Below are 18,236 nucleotides of genomic sequence, written 5' to 3'. Positions count from 1 at the left end.
GTGATTTTTCTTTTTTTTTTTTTTTTTGTCTTTTATGTGACTGGTAGGGGGATCGCAACCCTTGGCTTGGTGTTGTCTGCACTGCGCTCAGCCAGTGAGCAGCACCGGCCATCCCTATATAGGTTCCGAACCCGCGGCGGGAGCGCCGCTGCGCTCCCAGCGCCGCACTCTCCCGAGTGCGCCGCAGGGTCGGCCCCTGTGTGGTTTTTCTTTATTAATGATTGCTTGGTGTTCAGATTTAACAAATATTATAAGTTGCAAATATTTAGAAATATTGAACATATGAAATCCTCTTATTGCAGTCATTTTAATGTTTGTTTAAGATGTCTTTATATTTACTGATGTACACTGGGGGCACCTAATTTAGATTCCCCAGGTTACATGAAAATAGTGTTACTTTTGTATTAGCACTCTGCTTAAATAGGAAGTCTACTGCCAGATCTTTCCTTGGTGATTTTAATTTTTAAAAAAATTCATAGATGACTAATTTCTAAAGATTTTTGTTTTCAAAAAGGCAGCAAATTTGCCATTCTTCATAATTAGAACAAATTTTTAAAAAATTCTCTGTGTGCTTCTTCCTCCCTTTAAAGTATAAGTACATAGTAGTAACCTCTGCTTCCTTCCTCCTATGGATTTGTTAACTTACAATGAGTCTCCTATCTGCTGGGCATTGTTCCAGACTCTTCGGAATAGAACAGTAAACAAAACAGATCCAAACCCCATTTTACATTCTGATGAGAAGAAATAGAAAATAAATAAGTAGAATGTGTTAGATGGTGATAAGCACAATCGTGAAAAATAAAGCGGAGGGGATGGGAGTTTCATAGGGCAGGGGTTACAAAATACAGTGGTTGGTGAAGACCCCACCAAGAATGTGACATTTAAGAAGACGCTGAAGGACATAGAAAGATGTCATGACCATAAAAATGACATATGTTTCTAAGTACTTTAAAAAGGAAAGCATATGTATTATAATGTGACGTGTTGATCTCATTCAAATAAAATTTAATTCTTCATGAGTATCTGTCTTAAAAATCTCCCTATTTTATTTGTGCACCAGTTATGGTACTTAATTTAATTTGAACACTGCCTTGATTCAATCTATCCAAAATGCTTAAATGCCCTATTTTATTTTGAAACCTCTACTTTACTTCTGTGTCCTTTGTTATTGTTATTATTTGTGATGTTTCCATTGAATCAGTCCCTATTTTCATTTATGTTTACTTTCTTTCATCTTTAAGGTACATCAAAGCCAATTTATTTTGTTTTTCTAAGATGCTTACTTTTGATGCTTCATTGATGCTTTTTCCAAGATAAACTACTTTCTTAAAAGTCACCACTTTTCTTTACTTTCTTGGAAACTTATTGTGACCTTGGTAACATACTGGAAATAACTAAACACTACTTAAAGCTGTGGGACACCCAATATAAAACTAAGTACTATGTATCACTGAGGCCTGGGAGTTGACGTGTGATGTGACTGTATGCATGTCTTTTTCATGATATGGTTTCATTTCTGAAAAACTAAACTTCTTCTCAGTTTACCCAGAATGCATCAGATGCAAATGTATTTATTAAACATTTTTGAAATAATAGGAAAATAGCCAGTAAGATCAGAAGGCCTATTTTAAAATTAGTTCTACTTATTTGTTATTTAACAAACATTTGTGTCAAGCTTACTATTTGTGAGACATTGTTCTAAGTGCTTTGCAGGCATTAACTCATTTAGTCCTCATAATAACTATAGAAGGTAAGTATTACTATTATAACCTCTATTTTATAGGTGGGAAAACTGAGGCACTTTATAACTTAAAGTTCTTGTATAGTAATTCCATCACTTTTGTCATTTCTAGATCTGGTATCATTGATTGATTTTTCTCATGATTACTGGTCACATTTTCCCTGCTTTTCATGTCAAGTAATATTCTATTGGATGTTGGACATCATACTATTGTGTTTTGAGTATCTTGATTTTGTTGTATTCCTTTAAAGAGTGTTGGGGTTTCTTTGTCAAGCAGTTGAATTACTTGTGGTTCAGTTTCATCTTTGAGACTTGTTCTTAAATTTTGTTAATAAGGTCTAGGGTAGATTTTACTCTAAGGTTAGTTAGCTCTTCTACTAAGATTTAACTCTTCTTCAGTTTCTACTGAATGTCCCACCTGTTTAAGGATATCAATTCTGCTTCACTGGTCAGAACTTGAACATCTCAGTCCTGTGTGAACTCTGGGAATTGCTCAATTTATAGCTCCTGATAGTTGTTTTTGTCTGGCCTTATGGTCTCATTCTACTCATGTGCAGCTCAGCATTCAAAGACTTTAAGGGACCTGTATGTAGATTTATAGAGTTATTTTTCTGCATAGTTATCTCCTCTTCTTTGCTTACAAATTCCGGCTACTCTTCAGATTTTGTTGTCTGTCTCTTCAACTTAGTGATCCTGTGGTTCTCTGCCTGGGTTTCCCTCCCCGTGCTGTAGTGTGAAAAATTCTTCCAGGCAGAAAGCCCGGGCTATCACAAAGTTCATCTTCATTTCCCTTTTCTCGGGGATCAGAGACTGCACTGCCTGTTGCCCTATGTCTGAAAACAATTGTCCCATATATTTTATCAAGTTTTCTCTTTGTTTACAGTAGGATGGTTAACCTGGCATGAATTACTCCATCATGGCTAGTAGTGAAGATCTGATCATCTCAAACTTAGCGTATCTAAAACTGAACTCCTGATCTTCTCCATAAGAAACCCACTTATCCCACAGCCTTCTCTATCATGGTTGATGACTTCTCTGTCTTTGCTGTGCTCAGGCCAGAGCCTTTCTTTACTTCATATCTAACCATTATCAAGTTCTGTTGGTTCTACCTTCAAGTTATATCTAGAATCTGACCACTTCTTACCACATCTTCTGCTATCTCACTAGACTTAATCACCACCAGATCTTGGATTGCCACAATGGCCTCCTAAACAATGTCCCTTGCCCATATGTAGTCTATTCTCAACACAGAATCCAGAGTAATACTTTAAAAACAGAAGTTGGATCATATTCCCTCTCTTCTCAAATCCTACAGTGTTCCTCTACTTCACATAGGGTTGAGGCCATGCTTGGTCTGACCCTCTGAATGTCTGTTACCTCCTTCACCCTCTGGCTCCTTCCTTCTCCTGCAACCCCAATAACCTCTTTGCTGGTCCTGGAATATATCAGACTCACTCCTGCCTTAGGGCATTTACCCAACTGCTCCCTTTGCCTGGGATGTTTTTCCCTCAAAGGTCCTGACCTTCTTTTAAGTCTTTCTAATTAGTTTTTTAAAGAGTAAGGCCACTTTATTTAAAATTATAATCTCTCCTGTCTCCTAGTGCTCCTGATTCTCCTCGCCATGATCCACTTTTTTCCCCCCATGGCACCCATTATCTTCTAATATACTCTATAATTTAATTACTTATTATGGTTTATTGTCTGTCTCCTCTTGCTAGAATGTATGGTCTACAAAAGGCAGAGGGTCTGGGTTTTTATATTTTATTTTTTATGTAAAAAAATCCCATATCCCAAGCACCTAGAAGAGTGCCTGGCACATAGCAGGTTCTCAATAACATTCGTTGAGTAAATGGTTGAATGGATAATGGAATGGTTGAATGGGTGGATGAATGAGCATATTCCATTGCTGTTATCAGTGTATGTGTGAGTGCTGTGTGATATGATGAGAGGAAGATTGATTAAAATCTAGAAAGCCTGGGTTCCAGTAAAGCTCTGCCTCTTACTGTGTTACATGGAGTACATCATTAAACTTTTTTTTTTCCCTTGTGATGGATGACAAAATCTCCATCCCTAAATTCTATGGAAACTCTTTTTCTTTAACTTTGGGGTTATCTGGAAATTGGGGGAAAAAAACACATTTCCTATAAGCCATGAGAGACATGGTAAGAAATGTGATTGTCTAATGATTGGTCCCCAGTATCCATATGTGGGGTGACCAGAAACAAATTTTCTCAGAAACACTTTTTTCCCTTTTTTAAATTTAAGTTTTTGTTTTAATTGACAAATAATAATGGAATATACTTATAGGGTATTAGAAACACTTTTAATCTTGTACATTCTATGCTGGACATTAGACGGAGTGTTAGTTCACTTCTCAGTAGCTTTTTCTGTGGGCTTATTTGACGATTTCACCCAAAGATAATCCTTCCTGACTGTTGCCAGGTTCATCAACCCCCTGAAAATACTGCCCTGGCTCCCTCCCTGCCCATAAACCGCAGTGTGACCTTAATCTGAATTGTTGTGCCTGAAGACCTCTGACCCTATGTCTTATCACATATGCAGATACAGTGTTAAGAGATAAGGCTCTGGAGTCAGACTGCCTGGGTTCAGATCTTGGTTCTGTCACTTGCTTTGTGATCTGGGCTTTGCTCATCATTAATAAAAGGATCATAGCAGTACCTTTCTGTAAAGGTAGTTAAAGGAAATTAAATGTGTTAATGTACGTAAAGGGCACATGGTAACTATGCCTGGAACATAGTGTGCCCTTGATAATATGAGCTATTATCACCATATTCATATTATCATCATTATTATGATGCATGTTTGCTATGCCTATGAGACAATGTATATTTTTACTTGCATTTATCAAAGGCCTATTTAGGAAATGTTTCCATAATAAGTAATTCTAATAGGTATTTCTTTATCTTTCTGCTTCTGTTAATATGTCCATCTTTAATTTATTGTTTTGTAGTGACCGAACTGTGAGAATTTGGAAGGCTCGCAATTTGCAAGATGGTCAAATCTCTGACACAGGAGATCTGGGGGAAGATATTGCCAGTAACTAAACAAGAATGAAGATAAACTTAATACTGTGATAATAATATGTTCTATAGGGAAAATGTCCTGCATTTATTAGGCAAAAACTTATGAATGGAATTAACTGGAAAATATATCTGAATCCAACTGCTGAATATAAATGGAATTCTAATAAAATCATGTACTATGCTGTGTGCTTAACTTTAATATCTACAGATACATATATATCCTACAATTGATATATTTGCTTGTTTCGCATTTTTACTGTGGCTGGATTTTTGTGCCTAGCTATAAAAAACACCTTTAAATTATTTGAATTACAAGATGTCTGCTTTTGTGACAGTCAGAAAACACACCTGGAATATAATGCAACCCACTGTTAACTCGTTCACATAGTCTGTTCAGGTGATTTATGTATTTAAACATACGGGAATGTTAGTCAAATTGTGGTCCGCTTGTCAGGTATTCATATCAGTCTATGGAGGTTTCCCAAATTTCAAAGCTCTTTTAGTTAATGGAGAAAAAGTAAGATATGAGAAGATTATTGGTGATTTTTTCATAAATTGAAGTTGACCTTAATCTACTAACAAAGAATGTTAAACAGTTTGTGTTAAATGTTGACATTTACTTGTATTGACCAAAGTTTTGCAGCTGTGCTATTTTCTGTGCTCAGGACTAAAATGCTGTTAAATTGTTGTTTTACTAGTGCTGTGCATACATTCTATGATGGGAAACATTGTTGATGTCCTAACAGGAATTTATTTTGATCTATTTCCTATGGAGTTGTTTCTATTATCACCTTTTAATTTCATTTTTATTTAATAGTAGTATTTCCTTCCCTTTTTGTCTAATTTTTTTTTATATGCTGCTAAATATATTTTACGTACACTATGTTTGCAAATCTTGGTAGCTTTGAAGAGAAGAACTATTTCATGTGTGGTGGGAAAAGCTATGTAAATAGGTAGTTTGTAAAGAGAGACTATCTTGTGTTGTGCCTGTATGAATTTTTTAATGCTGTAGATTGGATTTTGCAAAAGGATGTATAATATTTCTGTCTGCTCAGAATATTAATTTGTAAATTCTGCAATTTTAATTTTTATGTCGATGGTATAACATTTGAAAGTATTGTCTTATGTGATTTTTTTTTTCCCTGAAAATATTTGCTTGTAAATGAAAGCATAGCTAGGGCTTAAATAAACATGTTGCTATGAATTATTTTTATTCTGTTGCTTTTTTTCTAACTGTAAGAAAATGGTCAGTGTATGTAAAACTTTGTCTTATTTCTGTGTCATATAAGGGAAAGCATTTTTTTGGTTATCCAGCAATTTATGTACATTCCTTTCTTTGCCCACTAGATGTAAAATATTCCAGAAAAGTTTAAAGTATAAACTAATCTTAAGAAAAAAGTTATCTAATTTTGATGAAGTCACTATTTAAAGGAATTAAATGAAACTATGTAACTTAGGGATTTGAACATAGATGGGAAAACAAATAATTATTCCAATAAATGTTAGGACAGTGGTGACCTCCATTACCTTGAGAGGAGAGGGAGTGGATGGTGACTGTCAGGTGTCACAGCAGGTGAGTTGGGAGGGTACAAGGGGTGTGGAGGTGCTTCTGGAGTCCTAGCAATATTGTATTTTTTGACCTGGATCCTAAATGTTACCATAGCATTTGCCGTATGTATGCATGTTAAACTTTACGTGTATTGTTTTATGTATGTGTGCTATGTTTCACAGCAAAATATTTTTTGGGCTGGCCGGTTAGCTCAGTTGGTTAGAGTTTGTTGCTCATAACAACAAAGTCCAGTGTTTGATCCCTGTACTGTCCGGCCACCAAAAAAAAGGTTTTCCTATAAAGACAAGATTTGGCTACTTTGTAACTATGCCTCCTTTCCTGAGAGAGACTGTCAGGACTTTTTTGAATGTCAAGTCTCTTGCAGCATTTCTTTTTGCAGGACTACTGCTCGATAACTCTTTAACTTGACAATTAATTTATTCAATAAATGTTTATTGAGCATATATGGGGTCAGGTATTGAGAATGAAGAAATAACGAGACTGAGATGATGATTGGCCTCTTAGTGGAGGGAGAGAATAAAACCAGCACTTATATAACAGCTTGGTAAGTGCTCAGGTAGGAAAACTCCAGGGTGTCTTAGCACCTGTTAGAGGCATCCAATCCTGACTACAAATACAGTTGGAATTCCTGAGCACCGTCTTTGCTTATGCAAAATACAAAGCCAGTGTCTCTTTTACCTTTTAAAATGCTGGAGGCTGAGCTAGTGTGGATCTGATTCAAGTAATTCAAAAGAATATGTAAAAGAGGCAATCTTCTTAAAGAATCTATATTTTGAAATATAATGTTAAGCCCTCAAGATCCTATCCAGAAAGTTTAAAATAACTCTTAAAACAGTTAAAATAGTGCCTTTAAAACTAAATAATGGATTATTCCTCACTATGTATTAAACGTATGCCTTGTCCCCGCATACTGAATAACTTCCTTTTTCAGAAGGTATGTTTCCTCTTTCAAATCCAAATCTCTGGATTTTAGCCAAAGAGTAATGACAAAGCTTTGCGTATTAATTTAGCTATACCTCACACGTGCATATTTATTTAATTCCCAGCTGATGTGGAGTTTTTTTTCATAAAAATTTAAATTAAAATCAACATGTAAGGAGTTGTTCCATGCTGTTGTTACCAAATTAGGCTCTTGGGTTCCAGAGTCATAGAAATGAACAATGCATCCAGCAGTAAAGCAAGCAATGCTTTATTAAAAGAGGAGATAGACTCATGCATAAGGCGGGTAGCTACAGGAAAGCTAGCCCTCCAAGGGGAGGGGAGCTGTTCAGGGTCTTTTATAGGGAAAAGAGTTAAGGGGTGCAGGCCAGCATCACTGGAGGTGATCCATTCTGTTGTTCCTGGTTGTGTCATGGGCACAGGCTCAGTTAAGGCTTTGGTCTTTGCTCCTGCTCTGTAGGTCCAAAATGGTTGTGGCCCAAGATGGTCGTGGTGTTCATTATCGTAACCATAGAGGGTCATTGTAGTGGTCATCTTGAAGCTTTCTGCACATGCAGGAATTCCTAAAGGGGTGTTGAGGTTAATCTGTAACTTAATTTTTACAATTATGGTAAACAAGCCTTGGGGAGGGGTTTTGCAAATCAGTGACTATCTGTTCTGCTCTTATCTCAGTTTGTTTTATCAGGGTGGGCCGTGGGATAATCATGTGCCCTGGGGTGTCTCATGACTGAGGAGTGGAAAAGTAGCAAAGTGTCCTCTGCAGGGAAAATGGAGTCAGTTTGGTTCACAGGCCTAGCCCTATTCTGTCTCACTGCTATTTGTTATTTTTCCCAAGCATTGCCCATACCTTAACTCAAAATCAACTCGGAAAGGTGGTTTATATATATATGCAGAAGAATGAAACTAGACTCCTATCTCTCACCATATACAAAAATCAGCTCAAAATGGATTGAAGAGTTCAATGTAAGAACTGAAACATTTCAAATTCTGTTTTCAGCCTCAGAATAGGTTGGCTTTTTTTGTCTTACTTTGTTGTTGGGGATTTGATTTGCCAATTATTGTGCAGATGCTGATAGTTGGGATTTTTTATTTGCAAATTACAGTTATAAAATGTACAGTTTGTGCTAAATATGCATATCATAATGTGAAAATAAGAATGTTCTATCCTTGTTTCTAATCATAAAGAGATGCTCAACCAATTTTACAATGTCACAGCTGCCATTAATCCCTCTTTTTTTTTTTTGACTAGGGTAATATCTGTAATAGTCAACTTTTATTGAGTATTTACTGTCTGTTTGGGCATCCCCTGAAATAGGGCCATCTGAGATGACATTGATGGTCAGAAGCACCCAGTTTCAGGGATGTTGTCTCTGGGGTCCTGGTGGGTGGCAGCAGCAGCATTGGGATAGGGCACACTTGTTGAGATGCTGGCCCTCTGTCATTTACCCTAAGTAGTAAGAGATCCATAAGTGTGCACCTGGGTAGTGTGTAAGTGCTGGATTTGCTTGCCTCCTCCACCCGTACCTGATTGCAAAAAATAAAATGGAATCTGAGTGTAAACATGTAAAGGGTCCCAAGTCTGGATCTAATAGATATTTGCCATCCTTTTGGATCTCTTAGCACCTTTGAACAACTTTCTGTGTTACAGGTGTTTCTACCCTATGAATTCCACTTCTCACTCTAGAGGCTAGTTATTAATTTCCCCACCTCCCCTTGTGGCCAGGGTGGCATGCAACTTAGATTTGGCCCATTAGAGCCACAGGCAACACACTTGCAATTGGAAGTTAGTGACAGAAAATGCTGGCACCTCAATGAATCCCTGTGATGGGAAAGGTGGGAGCTAAGGCCATTTTCCATGGAAGCAGTGGACAAAGTTCCAGTGTCAGTGTCCATGTGTAAGCTGTGGGGTCTGTGCCTAGTGGAGAAAGAAGCAATCAGTTGTGAGGTATGATTTTGGCATTGTTCCTGACTAGACAGCCTCCAAACCTCATTCTCTGGACACTCATGAATTGTATATCTTGGGCCGGCCCGGTGGCGCACTGCTACAGTGCACCGCTTGGGAGTGCAGCGGCGCTCCCGCTGAGGGTTGGGATCCCACATACAGACCGGTTCCCGCTCACTGGCTGAGCGAGGGGCAGGCGCAGCACCGAGGGTTGCGATCCCGTTGCCGGTCCCGGTCCTGGTCCTGTACGGGTGCGACACTGAGGGTTGCGGTCCGTTGCCAGACACGAAAAAAGACAAAAAGGGGAAAAAAAAAAAAAAGAATTGTATATCTTACCTAATAACCCCCGTAAATTCCTTTTTTGATAAACTAGTGGAGTTGGGTTGTGGGGAGAACGCACAGAGGAATCCAAGACCAGCATCAGTTGTAGTTTTACAGCTCTTTATTTTAGTGTTGCAGATCTTTGTTCAGTGTTATAGCGCTTTATTGCTTGCAAGCAAGGACGGCACAGGAGGGCAGAAAACTCCCAAGCCAGTGTCTCCCCGAACGAGGGAACCGACCCCCTTATATAGCCTAAATTCCCACCCTTCTTTCTCCTGGGTTCTCATTTAGGTCCTCTTATGTAAATAAGGGATGCTGTCCTGTTAATTTGGATTGGCTGATTGTGGGACACAGTCCGTTGGTCACTTTAGGAGCCTAATTTGCCTCTGGCCTTTGGGGGAGGGTGTGAGACTGCTGTTATCTCACAGAAGGTGGGCCCAAGAAGCAAGCAGGTAAAATGGCAGGGGCTCGAGTTTCCAGTGGAGCATAGAGTTTCTAAAACAGTTTCTCAAGTAGAAAAGGGAAAGGCTCAACAATTAAAAATGCTTAGGGTTCCCTGCAACAGTTGGTTGCTGTTATTTGCAGCTAAGACAAATGATAAAGATTTGCTGGAAACTGAGTTTCCAATCCGTAGAAGTGACACAGATGTCAGCAATAGAAAAACAAATGATTATAGATCTTTTGCCTATTTCTGACACACTCACTTTAAATATCTCCCTGGATTAAAGTAGCCTTATCTATTTCACATTCCTATGAAAGCACCACAGAACAAATCTCCAGAAGGTGTTTGAGATTTCAGGTCCTTCCATAATAAAGATTTTTCTGTTTTATGTATTACTAATACGTGACGACTACTTTCCTTAAGCAAGGCATGTCAAGGTTATTGTGCCTTTCCTAGATAACCAGCTGCTTGAATTGAGAATAACTGCATCTGCAATCCTTTGCTCAAAGTGCCTTTATTCAGTATTGTTGCTTATGTGCTCTATTGGATATTCAGTTTTCCATAAGTAAGTCAGAAAAACTCTTGCTCTTTTGCATCCCAGATAAGGCCAAGGTAGTAATTTGGATTCATCTTTGAGCTCATTCTGTAGGATGAGAACACTCCCTCTACTTACTGGAACATGGTCTGATAGTCCCTGCAGGGTTGGCTGTAAAGTGGGGGTGAGAAATGGCCAACTGTCCCTTCCCCTGTGAGTAATAACATCTTGGCATCTCCTTTGAATAAAGATTCCCCCCTTTAGGCAGAGGGCTGAAAAAAAGTGTGGGTAGTATCTAGCAACTGTTAGGCAAAGCATTAGATAAGATGTGATGAGTATGTGAAAACTGGCTGGTCTGTATCTCTTGGTGTCCTGAAAAGTTTTTATTACAATAAAAAATGAATGTACAATCTAACCTAAGGTAGGGAGGTAATCTCAAATTAGGCAGACCTGTCTCTAAGGCACACACACACACACACAAACTATATTTTTTTCAAACTCCAATTCAGGATTTCATTCTACCCTATAGAGTCTGTGTGATTCAGGGAAACCCCATGACTGGTTCTGATTAGTCTAAGACAGTGGCTCTCAGTGAGAATCACCTGAAGGGCTTGTTAAAGCACAAATTTCCTGTTTCCACACCCAGAGTCTCTGATACACAAGAATGTTCATTTCTAACAAGTTCCCAGGCACTGGGGAAGGACTTACACTTTGAGAACCATTCGTCTGTGTTGATCCTATTCCCTTAGTAGTGGCTCAGGAATCTGGTTCAGGAGCAGAGATTTAAACCAACTGAAACCCAGCATTTCTCTGGCAATGCTTATTGATCTAGGTGTGGACTCCTGACCTAGTTCCTAGGTCCGTGTAAGGGCAAGAGTTCTATACCATTACGGGGAGAAGCCCACTGCACATTCCCAGTGGACCAATTTAGCAAGTACGTAGCTCCAACTGCTACTGCAACCCATCTACGACCACAAAGGAACCCAGCTTTAAGACGATAACAATGATAAAAATGTCAGAGCAGGCTGACCCCAAGCATGCCAGAACTTGGGGCTCCCCAGTATGTGAAATGATGAATACTCTTATTCAACATGTCTGGGCTTGTGTTTCTTTCCTGGCTTTTGAAAACACTCTAATTGACTCATAAGAGTTCAATGAGAGGCAGTGAAGGAATCTGAGGAGTGGGTCAAGTAGTAGCTTTCTTGAAAGGACTTTGGTCTGAAAATCTTGGACTGGCTTTCATCTACCTTAATCTCAAACAGAAAACTAAGTGTTGTTCTCACTCTTTCTCTCTGAGAGGTGATGCTTGAGTTTCAGTTTAGAGAGGTAATCATGAGGGATAAAAATAGAAAGGACAGAAAGTAAAAGAATTCCAGACAGAGCAATGAGTGACATATCAATCAGCGGCTGGATAGTAACAAACCTGTGTGCTGAGTTAAGGCGTTTGAACTTTGGTCCATCACTGTGAAGACAAGAAAGGCTTCGAAATTTGGTAGTGACAAATTACTCTGCTGGTAAGAGATTGAAGGGCACAGATAATTTACACAGGAAAACTCAGAGGAGGCTGTTGGGATAATCCAGGTGGGATGTTTCAAGGGCACAAATTAGGGCTCCTGTCATGCCCACTCCTTGGTTTCAGCTCCTCTGCTCTGATCACCTTTCTCTAGAGTCAGATTTTCCAGATCAAATTTTATTCCATCACTTTCCGCTACTAGCCGGTTTTACAAGAGGGCAGGTTCAGAATGTCAAAAATGAAGAAGAAGGTTGACAATGCTCCGTTGAATATTTGAAATTGGGCTTCGCAGCTCTGTTCACAAATACGTAGTTACCAGTGTTAGCTTAATCTGCCAACAAGATTTTTTTTTTATTAAAGCAATGAAAATGTAAAGGTTAATTGAATATTTTACAAGGAATCATGCTGATAAGTTGGCAGAAATTTCATAATTTTGAAATTTAAAAGGAAAGTTTAAACATTGTAATCCTGTCACTGAAATTTTAAAAAATGTGATCAGAAGGGAAGAGAAGTGTTTCAAAAGAATTGCATAAATGATGGCAAAATGTGGTAAACTAGACAGTAAGGAAGAAAAAAATTAACCTTATTCTCTGTACTAGAAGTTATTAGTGTATGATGGGAAAAACTTCAAATGAATTCAATTTTTTCTATTCCATTAAGTTATGATACGGTTTTGAGAAGGAAGAGTCAATGAGGTGACAGAGATGTCAAGGATCAAGAGAATGATCCCTACAAGACAGAAGTGTCATGACAAAGGATGTTTTCCTGATCACTTACATAAAATTTGTAAAAACAAAAATAGCCCCACAAATAGGAGAAGGGTGACAGAATAACACATATATTTTACAATTAATTTCCCACAATTAAAGAGAAACATTAAAAATATACGAAGACCTAAGAAAAACGCTTCAAACCCCACAGCAGTCGATATAATTTCTTCTTTAAATGTTTGGTAGAATTCACCAGAGAACCCATTTGGGCCTGATGTTTTCTGTTTTGGAGGTTTATTCATTATTGATTCAACTTCTTTAATAGATATAGGCCTATTCAGATTGTCTTTTTCACACTGTATGAGTTTTGGCAGATTTTGTCTTTTGAGGAATTAGTTTGTTTTATTTAGTGTATCAAATTTGTGGGATGGAGCTACTGATAGTATTCCTTTATTATCTTTTTAATGTCCATGGGATCTGTAGTGATGTTTCCTCTTTCATTTCTGATACTGGTTATTTGAGTCTCCTCTCGTTTCTTCCTTAGGTTGGCCTGAAGCTTACTTATCTATTTTACTTATTTTTTCAAAGCACCAGATTTTACTTTCATTAATTTTCTCTATTGATTTCCTGTTTTCAATTTCATTGATTTCTGGTTTAATTTTTATTATTCTTTTCTTTCACTTACTTTGGCTTAGATTTTTGATTTTGGGTCTTTCTTATTTTCTAATATACACTTTCAATGCTATAAATTTCCTTCTAAGCACTGCTTTTGCTGCATCCCACAAATTTCCATGTTGTATTTTCATTTAATTAAAAATATTTAAAAATTTCTCTTAAGATTTCTTCTTTGACCCATCTATTATTTAGAAATGTGTTGTTTAATCTTCAAGTATTTGGGAATTTTCCACCTATTTTTCTGTTATTGGTTTCTAGTTAAATTCCACTGTGATCTGAGAACACACATTGTGTGATTTCTATTTTTTAAATTTGTTAGGGTGTATTTTATGGCCTAGAATGTGGTCTATTGTGGTGAATGTTCCATGTGTGCTTGAGAAGAAAGTGTAATCTGCCATTGTTGGGTGAAGTAGTCTATTGATGTAAATTATATCCAGTTGATTGCTGGTGCTGTTGAATTCATCTATGTCCTTACTGATTTTCGGTCTGCTGGATCCATTCATTTCTGATAAAGGGGTGTTAAAGTTTCAAATAATAATAGTGGAGATTCATGCATTTCTTCTTGCAGTTTTATCAGTTTTTCCTCATGTATTTTGACACTCTGTTATTAGGTGTGTGTACATTAAGGATTGCTATGTCTTCTTGGAGTGTTGACCCCTTTATCATCATGTAATGCCCCTCTTTATCCCTAATGTTTTAATCAGGTCTGCTCAGTCATGTAATTTTACACAGGGTTTATTTTTCTTCATCAGTTTGGCAATGGAGAAATGATAAACTAAGTCAAAGCTGAAATTGTGTATATATTAAGCATTTCTAGTCATTCATTCATTCAACAGTAATTTGTTCCATATATAAAAATGATTAAGACACAATTCTCTCTCCCTCACTGCAGTTATAGCTTACCAGAGGGAGGTGGACAAGCAAATATTTATGCTAAAGTGTTATAGGTACTGTGGTCAATTCTATCTGGGAAGAAGAAGAAAGTTGGAAAAATGCTATATAGAAAAGGGGGCTTGAAAATCTTGAAACATAAATGTTTGTCCTGCAGAAAGGGGTAGGAATGGGGAAAAAGCAATCCAAGCAGTGCTTAAAGCAAAGGCCAAGAGGTGTGGAGAGGTGTGAATGGTGTGGTGTGTTCCGGGGTACTGGAAGGTGTTGGTCACGGTTGAAACATAGCTTTTGTACATCCTGCTAAGGAACAAGAATTTTATTATATACTTAAAGGAGAGAAATCAAAAGTTTTATTCAAGGGAGTAATAGGATCCATTTAATGTCTAGAAATAACACAAGTTGTATTGAAGATGGATGGGAAGACACCCTCCTTTATTCCCATAGTATTATATTGTGCTAGTTACAATAGCCCACAAATGCTGGTGAGGTGTGAATGGAAGTGGAGGCAACTGGAAAAGAGAAAAAGGAATTAATTTTTATGAAGTCAGTTATGTGAGAATACAGAAGAAATACTGTTCTCAAGAAGGTTAAAGTTTACTTAAAGACTTCACTCATTTATGAAAATAATTTGGTTTCCCATTCTCTGAAGTTCTGATTCAGTAAGTAGCTGGGAATCTGTATTAAACAGTAACAATATAAAACAATAGCAATAACAATGACACTGCAAACTTCCCAGATGATTCTTTTTTTTTTTTTTTTTTTTTTTTTTTTTTTTTTTCCGTGTCCGGCAACGGGTCGCAACCCTCAGTGTTGCCCCCGTACCGGACCGGGGACCGGCAACGGGATCGCAAGCCTCGGCGTTGCTCCCGCGCCTCGCTCAGCCAGTGAGCGGGAACCGGTCTGTATGTGGGATCCGAACCCTTGGACGGGAGCGCCGCCGCGCTTCCCAAGCGGCGCACTATCCAGTGCGCCACCGGGCCGGCCCCCCAGATGATTCTGATGAGCATCCGGGATTGGCATCCATGGACTTAGAAAATCAAAGCTCTTGATATTCAAAGGAGCAAAGCTGGAGTCGTTGGGGAAGGCTTCTTTATGACAGCTACTCTTGGACTGTTTTCCCTGTCCTACACCAGCATGGGAAAACAAAGGCCTTGAGGTTCTACTCACCCCTTTTGAGTAGGAAAACGACATGGGTAACAACAATTGGAGAGGAAGTAAAGGTGATTTGCAAACTTGCCAAGTTTGAACAGAAGCCAGATTTTTTAGTAGACGCAAGAATTAGAGCTCTCCCTGAACTCCAACAAGTAATAATTTTAGTTTATAAATACAAACGTTTGCCTTGTCCTAAAGTGATCACTGATGCTTTGCCTATGAACATTTATTGAGGACATTTCAGTCTTCCAGTGTCACTATCCTGGAGGCCATCTGATGATGAGTTGTAGATGCCTAAAGCAATTTGAGCTAGGGGTCGGGGGGTTAGGGAGGGAAAAAGGAAGTAGGAAAATAACACGGTCACTGGGACCCTATGACCTTTCAATTTTCAGATTGCTAGGAAGTTAGTTTTTTCTGGATAAGCTGGAGAACTTTCTTTCTTGGGAAGGTTTTGATTTTGGGGGTAATATTCCCAGGAACAGTTTTTAGTATTTCCACTAGGGGGCAGTAATGTGTTCTAAAACATTGGAGACTGTAGGTTGGAAACATTGTTTTGGGACTTGAAGTGGGTGTGAATAGGAAGCAATTAATTCTAAATCCCATGGACATTAGATTGTATTTGGTGCCAAATTCCAGCAGAATACAGGATGATTAAATAGGATCTGTACAAAAACAGTCTTTTAAACCACAGTGACTACGTAATTAAATCAGTCGCTACAGTTGGTTGTATTGAGTGGCTCTCTTAAGACGCTGAGAATTCACAGTCCTTGAAGTCACTGTCCAGTAGCTTTAGAAAGTTTGAGGACCTTGATTTGGCAAGAATTATGTGTGCCATGAAACCATAGGAACAAATTTTGCAAAGCAAAGATCAAGGGATAAAGAATTGCTTCTGAGCACAGACTCAGTGAGGTCAGGCTCTGTCCTCTTATTGCGAATTTCACCTTAGCTTGTCAGGAGAGATTTGACTACTGGAAGAATAAACCTGTGTTTCCACTGGTTAAGTTTAATGGGCAAGACTGGAGGAGGCATTAGGTTATTACAGTAGAAAAGGAATGGACTCAGAGTCAGGGGAAGATATTTGAAAACTGGTGCTGCTCTTTTAATGATGGTAGGACCAGGTTTTACTGTAATGGGTGTGGATTAGGATCCTACAGTCTGGGCTTTTATCCTGGCTCTACAACTAACTCTGTGTGATCTCAGCTATGTCACTTGGCCCCTACGGTCTTCACAGTCCATATCTGTAAAATGAGCTGGTTGGTCTAGGTGAGCTTCTGGATTCACGACAACTATGATATTCCAAATTTTATGAAAACACAAATCTATTATAATCTAGCTACCATATAGACAGCTCAGAGTAGGTGTGTGGAAGAAAGAGTTTTGCAGCACGACCAACTTTACTAACTTTATCTGGCAGCACAGAATTTGAACTTAGTTAAGGAAGGAGGTTTCAATGGGCAAAGATCCGGGGAAAAGGGATGATATAATTTCATCTAGAAGGCATTAGTACATTTATTTCTATCCCATTAAGTTACTAATGAGGAAGAGGAGACTTGTCAAGATTCTTCAAGATTCATTTATCCAGACATTGCTCTAGGTGGAGATGAAGAAGCAAACGAAGCAGACAAAATCTTTGCTCTCTGAGCTAATGTTTCAGCTAGAGGAGAACTAGCTCTATAGTATTGTAGATGGTAATAAATTGGAGAGTGAAAATAGGTTAAGGGGAAATGGAAATGCCAGCGTTCATGTCATTTGTGTTCTTTAGGGAAGGCCTCTCAATAAGAAGACTTGAATAAAGGGCTGGCTGGCTAGCTCACGTGGTTAGAGCATGGTGCTGGTAACACCGAGGTCAAGGTTCAGATCCCCATACCGTCCAGCAGCAGGGGGAAAAGAAATTATGTGTGTATATATATATATGTATGGAAATATATATGTATGTATATATATATGTATGGAAATTTGAATAGAGTTCTAGGGGAGGGAGGGAGCCAGGCAGATATCTGGGCAAGATCATTTCAGGTAGGGAGAACAGCAAGTGCAAAGGCTTGGAGGCAGCCCAGGAATAGTGAACAGAACCAGGATATGCTCTTTCACTTGTTCCGTGCCCACTGTGCACTGTGTGCTGTTTTGTCTGCAGACTGGAATCTTCATTAATTCCAATACTTTTGTTTTCAACCATGTGAAACGCTACCTCCCTCTGTGGCAGGGCACTCGCTCCTTGCTGGGCACCACGCTAAGCATGTTATGGGAACCTTGTTGAAATTAGTTCTAAACCTTTTCATGAAATTGTTATATCAAGAATAAAAAGAAATATAATACTAAGAAATGCAGAAAAATGAAAAGAAACCTGATGTTATTTATTTCAGATTTTACTGAATAAGATGGGAAGACTCAGTGCTTTATTTTATGAATAATTGCTGCAAGAAAGTTATTTGAGTGACTCTATATAATGTTATTCAGCTAACTCATATAAACATTTATCAAGCTTCTGCTCTGGGCCTGATGTGGTATTAGAAAAATGAATAATGAACTAGCCTAAGAAATTACAACAGAGTTGATAAATCCTCTAAGTCTCAGGATTAACTCTAAGAGAATGAACAAGGTGTCCAGCGGATTGTGGGAGGAGCAAAGATCTGTCTTCTAGGAAAGTCAGGAAAAGCTTTATAAGTCAACGGAGGTGTAGACAGGAAATTGAAGGTAATGTGCTAAGGGATCATGGATACACACCTCTAGCACTGCATGGAATGATATTTTAAAGGGTTTA

General features: G+C 38.3%; 1 protein-coding gene across 11 annotated transcripts in view; it reads left to right on the top strand.

Moving 5' to 3' along the window:
- Positions 1 to 5,990, top strand: part of KIF21A (kinesin family member 21A) — a 141,369-nt gene extending 135,379 nt beyond the window's left edge. For all 11 annotated transcript variants that reach the window (XM_008570167.1, XM_008570171.1, XM_008570166.1 and 8 more), the window contains one exon: positions 4,713 to 5,990. In XM_008570167.1, coding sequence (XP_008568389.1) covers positions 4,713 to 4,806 — 94 coding nt within the window. In that variant the 3' untranslated portion in view covers positions 4,807 to 5,990. The remainder of the gene's footprint in view (positions 1 to 4,712) is intronic.
- Positions 5,991 to 18,236: the final 12,246 nt, after the last annotated feature.

This window comes from Galeopterus variegatus, unplaced genomic scaffold (genome assembly GCF_000696425.1).
Source record: "Galeopterus variegatus unplaced genomic scaffold, G_variegatus-3.0.2 Scaffold577, whole genome shotgun sequence".
Lineage (NCBI taxonomy): Eukaryota > Metazoa > Chordata > Mammalia > Dermoptera > Cynocephalidae > Galeopterus > Galeopterus variegatus.
The sequence above is the reverse complement of the archived record's forward strand: the minus strand, read 5'-3'. Positions and strand labels throughout refer to the sequence as shown.